Source organism: Stegostoma tigrinum, chromosome 11 (genome assembly GCF_030684315.1).
Source record: "Stegostoma tigrinum isolate sSteTig4 chromosome 11, sSteTig4.hap1, whole genome shotgun sequence".
NCBI lineage: Eukaryota > Metazoa > Chordata > Chondrichthyes > Orectolobiformes > Stegostomatidae > Stegostoma > Stegostoma tigrinum.
Window position 1 is genome coordinate 69,735,644 of NC_081364.1, and position 10,908 is coordinate 69,746,551.

Sequence of the window (10,908 nt, forward strand, 5' to 3'; positions counted from 1 at the left end):
CAGCATCCCTTCAGAATGAGGATTCAGACGAGAGCATTACCTCAGCCAGACACTTAGAAATGGAAGAGCCAAGCACCTCGCAAAAAGCGCTGGAAAAGGTGAGACAGTGAGGCACTCATCACCTAAAATATGTTGTTCTTGGAGACACTGGTTTGTTTAATAATGTCCAGACACTTTTTTTCTTCTTTCTTTCCTTCCTTTCTTCTGCCTTCCTGCCATCTATTATCCTGACCACACTTTGGCAGTCAAGAGGACACAAGGGTACTCAGTGATACCGTCCCAGCCACTGGAGCTGGATGACTGCCTGGCCAATCTCCTTCTCCTTTTAAGAGCTATTAGCCGAATAGCCATTTTGATGTTTCAGCCAGACTGAAATCCTTAATTTGAATGCCGTTCCATCAAGCATCTTCATAATTGGCTGCTGCCAGCAATTTTCCATCCCAGGTCCCACTTGCCAAAGTTGGGTTACTTGCTTTCAGAACGAAGGCAAGACAGCTGTGCAATTCCCATCAAAATTCAACCGTTGTGCTGGTTACTGAAGCATTTGATTCCAGAAAAGGTATTATTCGCTCATGAAGTGAGAGCTGATTTTTTTTTCAGATGTGGTTTGCTTTGTTTTGTTTAGATATTTTATACAATTTTTTAAAATGTACAAAGGAAGCTGGACATGTTTTTTTAAAGATCGCCATATCAATAACCAAAATATTTCATCTTTAATTCTTAACAGCATGTTTAATTTCTGCACAGTAAATTTTAGTGCATGGGGTACATCTGTCGCAGCTTGAAGCGCACAACCCACAAAAACAGTATTTAGAGTATGTTGGCCAGGTCTTGATCCAGCAATTGCAACAAAGTAATGCAGCTCTCTGCATGAAGTCCTCGTGACTGCACGTTTTGTTTTTCTTCAATATTTGGGCTTTTAGCTGTTGATTAGTGTGTTCTCTGCCAAAGACCATTGTATTCTGGATGATTATCAGAGTTGTGTTATGGTTATTGTTTATAGAATATGTCCAGGACTTGTCCCAGGAATGTTTTCGCAATGCATTCTCCCATGAATTGGGCTAAGTGTTATTAGGTCACATTTGGGTGTTTTGGCGTGGTATTTTTTGTTTTAAAATACTCTCTTCCTTTTTATAGATTCCCCTGTTTAGTGTTGTGACTGCCTCTATATTAATCATAAACTAAGAGCTGCAGTGACTTGGATGATTTCGCTTCCGGTTTCTTTAGTTCTCTGTCTCTGTGTGTCTTGCTGTTGCTATCTCTCTCTTTCTTTCTGCCAGTGGTGCTGTGCCGCACACATTCTGACCTGCACCATGCACTTGTTGGCCCATTCGCAGTCACCCACACTTCATAAATGTGTGTTTTAACTTCAAACATTGTAGTTGTATTCAAGATTTCTGTGCGTAGCAGGGTGAAGTGGGCAAATAAATATTTATGTAAGCATGTTCATATACTGAGTGCAAACTGAAACCCCAAAGGGTTTACCTGACAAACTTAGAATTGAAGCACCAGTTTACATGGTCAAGTGAAATTACCACAATGTTATTGTGCTGAGGGAAACTAATTAGTAATTTATGGGCATGCTAAGTACTGAATTGTTGATGTTGACTGAACAGTAAACACAAACAGGAGTATAATTCCTCAGAAGTGATCTTTCTTGGTAGAGGAAAGAACTGCAAGTAAAAAATTTCACAAGACAGCAACGACCAAGAATTCATGTACAACATCATGTTCTTGCAATTAAGCTGTCCTGCGCAGAATGCCTTCACCTTTGTGGGCAGCAGAAGAGCATATTTTGTGTAATAATAAATATAACTGGAAAGGGGGAAGTTTCTAATATGCAAGATTGACAAACGTCTTCTTAAACAAAATAATTATTCCACAGTCATTAAAATCCGTGGATACTGCCTCCTCTGGAGGTTCATCCAACAGTGGTGCACCAGCAAAACTAAATTATGACAGAGCCAAGTCTGGTAGGCGTGCGGGTTTGGGCAGCTGCTGGTGTGCAACACGTCGGAGGGACAACCGCCAGAATGAGAAAAGCTGCCTCATCCGAGTCCGATTAGAGGAGGACAGAGCACAACAATTCAAAATGATTTTGGTAAGTCCCTGGACTGGTTGCTCTCGTCATGCTCGGTCCAAATAATTGCCATTGCTTTCTGCCAGTATTGCAAGAGGATTTTTTTATCCCAATTATTTGTTGCCATGCAGTCATATTCATTGTGTATTTTCCACATTGCTGAAGTCTTTTTTGGTCAATAGGAATGCTTTGACCATCATTTTGATACTGTTTTGAAATGCACTAGCAATGTTTAGGTTTTCGGCCTGAATACATTTTCCTTGCATTTCTCCTGGCAAGGTGCAGCACTCTGTTGCCCCATTTTGTGGATGAACCGATAACTATTAAATAGGAAATATCACAAATTAACATGTATCATTAACTGTACAATAAATCAGCAAGGAGGTACCAGATCTTCAGTTAGCTGACCACAGGCACTTTGGCCCATCTGGAAACTAATCGAGTAATATTAGCAGAGATATTGAATATTTCTTTCCTGGTTTTGGCTCATATGAAATTTAAAAGGCTGGTACATGGAAGAAAGCACATCAAAAATGGGTTGGAGAAGAACATAGAACATTACAGCACAGTACAGGCCCTTCGGCCTTCGATGTTGTGCCGACCTGTCATACCAATCTGAAGCCCGTCTAACCTACACTATTCCATGTACATCCATATGCTTGTTCAATGTCGACTTAAATGTACTTAAAGTTGGCGAATCTACTACTGTTGCAGGCAAAGTGTTCCAATAGCAAGAGTGCAATCCAAAACAGAATAGTTGCCAACTGGCTAGTTCAGGAAAGCCGAAGGAATATTGGCCAAATTAGAAGGCTGATAGATTGTTTTGTTTGATCATTTATTTTCCTTGACAGGATCAGTCATACTCTGATTGTGCCTCCACAGAGGTCAGTGTGATGCATGGAAATTGCTTCTGGTGTTCAAATATTGTTAACAAACAGCGCCACTTTACTCTGGTAAAGAGAATATTTGTTAGTTTGTCAGTGAGCTGGAGATGGGGCAGAACCAGCCTAAGATCTGAGGTAGAATTTGGATAAGCAAATGGCAAACAGCCTATTTAAATTGGACATCTATGAAATACAGAAAACAAAATTCTCAACCAAAATGACAAAAATGTCTCCTGATGAATGTGCAACAAATTGTTGCCAACTAACGCAGTCATGAGAGGCCAGCTAGAGAATCGTGGAATGTTATCACAAAGCAAAAAAAAAGCTTGACTTATTGTGTCTGTGTTAAATCTCAGTAAGAAGTAGCTAAATTCGCCACCCACCTCCCCCACCACCACCACCACCATTGCCCTTTTTACCCCTGCCCTGCAAATTTTGCTCCATGTAATTATTCAGTCGTCTTATGATAGTAATTTAATCTGCTTTAACCACCTATTCGGATATTGCGATTTGGAAAAAGCAGGATTCTTTTTTGTTTTTGCTTTTTCTCCCCACCTTAGATTTTGACCTTGGTACATAGTGTCAGAAGGACCAGTAAACAGTTTCCCTCATTTACTTTAGTTAGCCTGAGCAAATGACTGTTCTTCATGATTCTATGTTCTAATCCTCACCCAATTTTGTGTCTATACCGCCACTGCCCATTTCATTCCACAGGCTTCAATTTTGCTTGCACACTTGTGTGGCACTTCTTCGAACGTGATTTAGAAAATCCAATTTATCACCAATTAATCACTAAAATCAGTGATTAATCATTTAAAGTGTGAGCATTCAGAGTGGAAAAGGTATTGGTTATTCAAAAAAGATCACTTTAGGGGATGTTAGTTCATGTAAAATAACAAGGTGTCGAGCTGGATGAGCACAGCAGGCCAAGCAGCATCAGAGGAGCAGGAAGGCTGACGTTTCGGGCCTAGACTCTTCTTTAGAAAAATAATGTAGTTAATGTAATCTCTAATTGTGTAATATTTGACTCTGCCACTTATAGAATTGTAGAGACATACGGAACAAAATATCCCTCCAAGCCTTTCCTATTTATGTACTTATTCAAATGTCATTTAAACATTGTAATTGTGTCTACATCTGCCACTTCCTCAGGAATTTAATTCCACTACATTTGTTGGATTTTTCAGATTTGTTATCCATTAATATATTTATTATGATCTTTGCTTTTGACTGGGTGGCAAAAGTAATTTTTTTCACCATGAACTATAGCACAATTAAAGTAGAATTAAGTGTGAGTTTACTCAACCAGAAAACATTGGAGTTCTCCAGAAGAAACAGAAAATTTGCTGGTGTATTTCATCTTCCAGGTCATTGCTCAAACTTGAGCTGAGAAAAGCAATCTCCAAATATAACACAGAATTAAACAAAAGCAGACAATTGCCCCAAAAAATTGGTCTTCTCAATATCCTGCCTATCAAATATTATTCCTGTACAGCCACATTATGATTGAATATTAAATATTTGCACTGTCTTCAAATCACTAATTGCTAAGTGTTTCAAACTGTTAAAGCAATTTTATGAATAATTTATACGAATAAGCATTGCATTAGGAAATGTCAGACTTCACAAACAACATTGAGCCATTTGCTGTCATGACAATAAATGTTAAAAGCAGGCAAACGGTATGGGGGTAACAAAGTGGGAAGCTGGATGAACACAGCAGGCCAAGCAGCATCTTAGGAACACACAATCTGACGTTTCAGGCCTAGACCCTTTTCTGCTAAAGGGTCTAGGCCTGAAACATCAACTTTTGTGCACCAAAGATGCTTCTTGACCTGCTGTGTTCATCCAGCTCCACACTTTGTTATCTTGGATTCTCCAGCATCTGCAGTTCCCATTATCTCTGATACAATTTTAACCTCATTGCGAAGCCTCTTCCAGGGATGCCTAACCTGAAGAAGTTACCCTCCTCCCTCCGGACAAACCTCAGTGGATCTCTTTCCCACTGCAACTCTCTTGTAATCTCTTCAGCCTTGAAACAAAGCTTTTCTGTTGAAGGGTCTGTGCCCGAAACATCAGCTTTTGTGGTCCTGAGATGCGGCTTGTACTGCTGTGTTCATCCAGCTCCACACTTTGTTATCTTGGACTCTCCAACATCTGCAATTCCCATTATCTCAAATGGTAAGGGGGTTTTGGGTGGGAGGGGAAGGAAGTGGATTATTTAAATTATGAATTTCATCACTAGTTACTTGTTTCAAACTGTGTGTATAGGTAAACTTGATCACTGGGCTCTGTTTCCAATCAAATTCCAACCCTTACTGTTCACAGTAACTGTGTTATGGAGCATCGAATGCAGATTTTACAATAACAGTCCTACCAGATATTATTTTATTCATGCAACTTTTACAGCTTTCAGTGTAATGTCCCAATTAGTTTTCTGGGTGAAAGCAGCTATATTTATAAGCCCTTTGGAAATTGAGGCTTTACATATTTCATTTGGTGTGTGTGTGTGTGTATAATGCATTAATGAAAAGTGAATGTTGTTTTAATTAGGTGACTAATCAAGATCGTGTATCTGAAGTTCTCAACAAAGCCATGACCGCGCTCAAATTTGAACCCGAGCGTCCTCAGCAATTTGATCTAGCACAGATCATTGAATCAAATAAAGGTGAGCAGTGGAAATTGCTTCAATTTAAGTTAAATCTGTTTCTGAACAGCATAACCACTGCAAGGGAATTGATATTTTCTCTTGATTTCACCAAAAAGCTGCAGATATCTAAATTTGTATCATTGAACATATCCAAGCATGTTCAGCAGGATTCAACTCTGAGGAATGTAAAGCCAATAAACAACTAATATCTGCACCTAATAAAAGCAAATTATTTCATCAGATTGCCCTAAAGCCAAATCAGAACAAAGAACCGCAAATGCTGGAAATCAGAAACTGCTGGAAAAGCACAGCAGCAGTGGCAGCACATGTAGAGAGAAGTCAGGGTTAGTGTTTGGAGTCCAGTAGCCCCTTTGTAAAACTACTTAAAGCCATATTGAGTGAAGGATGTACAAAGGATTTGGTTGTGGCATTATTCACATTGCTTTGTTCATTCTTATTTTAACTGGTTATTCCAAAATAAATGTTTCCTGTTGCTGAAATTAATCTGTTCTTCCCCTCTTTTTGGCATGTGGCTGAGAGACCAGAAATATGGGTGGGGTCCCTGCTGTCAAGTTGCTAATCTGTCGCAACCCTCCCCCCCACTCCATTTCCTGTTGAAAAGTAGAAACGAGGTCTCATGGGTTTAATTCTGCTGTGGTTTAAAACGTGCCATCCAGGCTGTGTTAAACAGAATGCCTTATGAAAATGAAAGGTCCCAATGCCTTTGCAGCATGCAATCCCTGTCAGTTTTCACAGACAATAAAAATCAATCCCCTGGATGCAAGTTTCACTAACAAAGCTGGTATTTAGTCTGCATCCTTCATTGACCTCAGAAAATGGCCATTCACTGGATCACTAACTCGTGTTTGATTTTGGTGCCCTCAGAGGTGTTAGTTTCAAGATTCTAATCCAATGCTGAAGGAGAGGATAGCTTTTCTCAGTGTTTTCGCATTGATCACACTGCACCTTTTTGTGTTTGATGCTGGTATCAGCAGAAGTGACCATGTAGCTGCTGGATCATTCGTGAATCAATTGGGGTTTTGCATTGTTCTGTACTAAGGAAAATCTGACATCTTGACCTGGGCTACTGTATGCTGACTCTTCAGAGCCTCATATCTGGCCAAATAAATCCACTCAATTGTACAAACTGTCATGAAGAAGGCATGTGCCATTGGACAGCGAGGGGTTTGAAATGGATTTTAGTCTTGACCAACAATGCTCATTCCTGAGAATGGGTCTCAGATATAATGGTTTTCACTTATTGAGTTTACCTGAAGATGGTATAACTCCAAGATTTTCTCTTGTGTTTTGTAATACATTCTGAATCCTTGCAGTACATTTGTTCTGTTCCTCCCAGCCATTGATATTTCCATATCCAGGAAGCAGTTGGACCTGTGCACAATTAATATGATGAAAACACGTGTGAATAATAATGTGCTTTCCCTCTGCTTTTTCAGTGCTCATACTTCCGGCCGATGCCATCCTGTATTACGCAATGAACAAGAAAGTGAATCACGACTTCATCCTGAGATTCACCGAAAGAAGATCTTCATGTCTATGCAAGTTTTAGCTGTAAGGAACATAATGACTCTATTGGATCTAAAATCTCTGCTCAGTATCAAAAACCCTGCAATATATGAATAAATTGCTTTGGCAGTTTTCTACTTTAAATTATTGGACAATTTGGACAGAGTGACTTGACTTCAGACAATTGCTTAACATTAACTTTTGAGTCCAGTGCTTGTTTGTGCTTTTCAAACATCTTGCACATCAGCTATTTTTTCTGGAAGGCTGGAGAATTGAACCCTGCCACCTGTCTTCTATGAACATCACAGTCATGTATCAATTGGTTGGATGAGAAAAAGAATCTCTTACGTATCAATCTTGTTGACCAATTGTGATTGAAGTTGCCTGGGTTCCTCAATGGTTGTTTGGTAAAAAAGCAAACCAGCCATTTGTTCAGCCAATGGCAGGATGATGAATACTTCAACTGAAGTGTTTGGTTTGGCCTTTAAACTCTTAAGCACTCCATTCCTGCCTTCAATACTTTTATTTCTCCAGTGGTTTAAATTAATTTGGAGAGAATGCCATTGATATGCCTTCAACAAAGGGTAACTACAAGAAATAATAGAGTTGTTTATTACTGCCAGTGATATTGCACTTGTTTGAGACATTCATTAACTTTTTACTTAATGTTCAATTTTACAGAAATTTAATATAAAATTATATTATACGGGCTACGTAGTGAGACCAAGCGTGTGAGAGTGAGATTATGTGAGTGAGATTGTGAGAGTACGAGTCAGATCATGTGTGTAAGTGAGTGCCAAGTCAGTGAGAGTGAGTGAAACTGTGTGTGAGTGAGTGTGTGAGACTCTGGGGAGTCAGAGTGTGACGGTATGTATTAGTGAGACCGTGAGTGAGAGTCAGAGTGAGCTGATGGGTAAGAGTGAGACTGTGTGAAGTTAGAGTAAGACCGTGTGTGAGTCAGATTGAATGACAGTCAGTGTGAGACTGTGTGAGTGATACTGAGAGTTTCTGTGTGAGTGGGTGTGAGAGAGTGGGACTGTATGAAGTCAGTGAGACTGTGAGTGAAAGCATGTGCGTGAGTGGGATCATATGTGTGAGTGAGACTGTGAGAGAGAGAGTCAGAGTTAGATTGACAGAGGGCGAGTAGGAATTTTTATGTGAATGAGACGATGCATTTGTGAGAGTGAGACCATGTGTGTGACTAAGAATGTGTGTGTGAGTGAGAGAGTCTGAGTGGGGCTGTGTGTGGGTGGGACTCTGAATAAGATTGTGTGAGAATGTATGAGTGAGTTTGAACAAGACCATGTGTGACAGAGATTGTGAACTCAGAATGAGATTGTGTGTGAGAGAGACTGAAATTGTGGGAAGTCAGGCGATACTGTGCGTGTGAACCTCTGGGTGAGACTGCCTGCGAGTGAGACTGCGCACTCAAAATGAGACTGACTAAGGTGTCAGAGACAGCCTGTGTGAGTGAGACTGAGTTGGTGTGTGAGAGTCAAGATTGAGCATGTGTGTGATTGAGCCTGAGTTTGTGTGTGTGACACAGTGAGTGAGTGTCTGTATGGGAGTGAGTCAAACTACGTGTGTGAGACTGTGTGAAGTGAGAATGAGACTGTGCAAAGTCAGTATGGGACTGTATGTGTGAGACTGAGACCATGTGTGAGTGAAAAAGTCAGAGTGAGGCTGTGTATGAGACTGATGTGTGTGCGTGAGACTGTGAGGTTGTGAGAGTAAAACTGCAAAGTCAGCGTGACACTGTATGAGTGAGTGTGTGAGATTGTGCTGTGATACTGTGTGAGACTGAGTGTGAATGAGACTGTGTGGGAAGTGAGTCAGTCCATGTGTGTGAATGAGTCGATTATTTGTGAGTGAAACAGAGTGTGAGTGAGGCTGTGTGAAGTGTGAGTCAGACTGACTGAGTGTGTGAGTGACTATAACAGGCTGAGTGAGAAATCGTGTGTGTAAGTGTGAGACTGTGAATGAAACTGTCAGAGTGGAAGAGTGAGGGAGTGTGTGTATGAGAGGATATATCTGTAAAGTGCATACCATCTCAGGGAAAAAAAACTAACAAACTAACCATTTATCCAGAACGTTAGGTGGGATGATGAGTACTTCAGCTGGACTGTTTGGCTCGGCCTTTAAAGTCTCCAGCCAACCTTTTGTTTCCAGTGGTTTTAACTAATTCTGGATTAAAAACCCACTGAAATGTTTTTAACTGACTGCAAATGCAAGAAATAACAGCACTGTTTATTATTGCCAGTGGTATTGCACTTGTTTGAGACTTTAATTAATGCTTAGCTTTATAATGAATTTATTTTGAATGGTTATATTGTCAGATGTGCGCGCGTGTGTAAGAGAATATATATTTGTAAAGTGCAAACCATTTTGGGGACAAAAGGTATTTAAAAGATGCACAGGGGACCAGATCACCTCAGACATGAATGCTGTAATACACTTGTTGTTCCTAGTTTATCTGCTTATGTTCCATTACTCAGATCTGTCATTGTTTCAAGTGGGTCTCATTGGTTAACAGCCTAATCCGAAACTCACTCATTGACCTTTTCATCTTCATGCAATCACATCTCACATGCAGGACAGTGTTGGTTATGTATATTCACTTTTCAAATGGATCCAAAACAAAAATCCATTCAAAGTAGCAAAATATCAGAAATTTTTAACAATATTTGAGACTCTGTCAAATTCACATTTGCACTATGTAAAAATTAACACCAGGAACAACAAGCACTTTAACATTTCTGGCATTCCTTTCTTCCACAGGCAACGTTGAAGCCTCCTTCCCGATGTGAATCAGTGAGCTATGGTGAGGAAGGGCTTTAGAGAGCTTACCGCCCTGATTTTTTAGAGGTCGTATGTATTTTATTTCCTTCTCCTCCTGTAAATCGCTTGGTGCTCGATATAGGATTCACTAATTAGACACTTACACATAACCACTTTAAAACTAAAATGGTTCAACATCGAGGCTATGCCAACAATACCAGCCACAGATAGAAGAGGAAATCATCTGAGTTCTTTGTCTAAGTTTCGTTTCTAAAAATAGTGTTCAGTAAATGTTTTCAATGTTCTTACATTTGTTTTAAATTAAAAAACTTAAATTGCAATCTTTTGTTTCATTCTTTTGAAGTAGAAGACAAATTCTGGGCTGATGGAGTATACTTCATATCTAATTAGTGCTGCCTCACTAAATATAATCTCCTATCAGCAATTTGTGTTGACAGCTCACCTCCACGAACCATGTATCTGGGGCAATTGAGTCATAATCCTAGAGAGCAAGGCAGGTACCTTGGCACCACACAGGAAATCTCTATTGGGGGGGGGGGCGGAGCTGATGGAGAAATTGGTTGAACAAATAATGTCTCTACCAGGATTGTTTGCAATATGTGGGAAAGGTGCCTCCATTAAAAATGGCCTCTGATATCCGTCTACTCACTTGCATCACTGACCCCATGCCATTTGTAAAATGCAAGCTTCAGTGCAAAGGCCACATTGGCCTTGATGCACTTACAAAGAATTTCTGTGCAAGACTGTTGTATAATGGTGTTTGCAGTGACTGTCACATCAGTGCTGTGGGGCAACTCGTGCTGGCACAAGCATTGGTGGTACAGATAAAAGAGATAGCTCCAGGAATAGTGGGTGTACTGTTGTAGTTTTCCTCATCTTTGGATTCTGGGGAAGTATCTGGAAAACTGCCAATGTGACACCCCTATTCAAAAAGAGAGGGAGGCAAAAGGCAGGTAACTTTAGGCCAA

At 40.1% G+C, this 10,908-nt stretch overlaps 1 protein-coding gene across 2 annotated transcripts; it reads left to right on the forward strand.

Annotated features, from left to right (window-relative positions):
• Nucleotides 1-1,831: 1,831 nt before the first annotated feature.
• Nucleotides 1,832-10,005, forward strand: LOC132210122 (ral guanine nucleotide dissociation stimulator-like 1). Of its 2 annotated transcripts, XM_059649550.1 has the most exons (4): nucleotides 1,832-2,101; nucleotides 5,518-5,632; nucleotides 7,072-7,186; nucleotides 9,920-10,005. In XM_059649550.1, exons 1-3 carry the CDS (start codon nucleotides 2,093-2,095, stop codon nucleotides 7,182-7,184), a joined length of 237 nt encoding a protein of 78 aa, XP_059505533.1. In that variant the 5' UTR covers nucleotides 1,832-2,092; the 3' UTR covers nucleotides 7,185-7,186; nucleotides 9,920-10,005. The 2 variants fall into 2 exon arrangements, 1 of the variants encoding a protein (XP_059505533.1); XR_009446319.1 differs by lacking the exon at nucleotides 5,518-5,632.
• The last annotated feature ends 903 nt before the right edge of the window (nucleotides 10,006-10,908 follow it).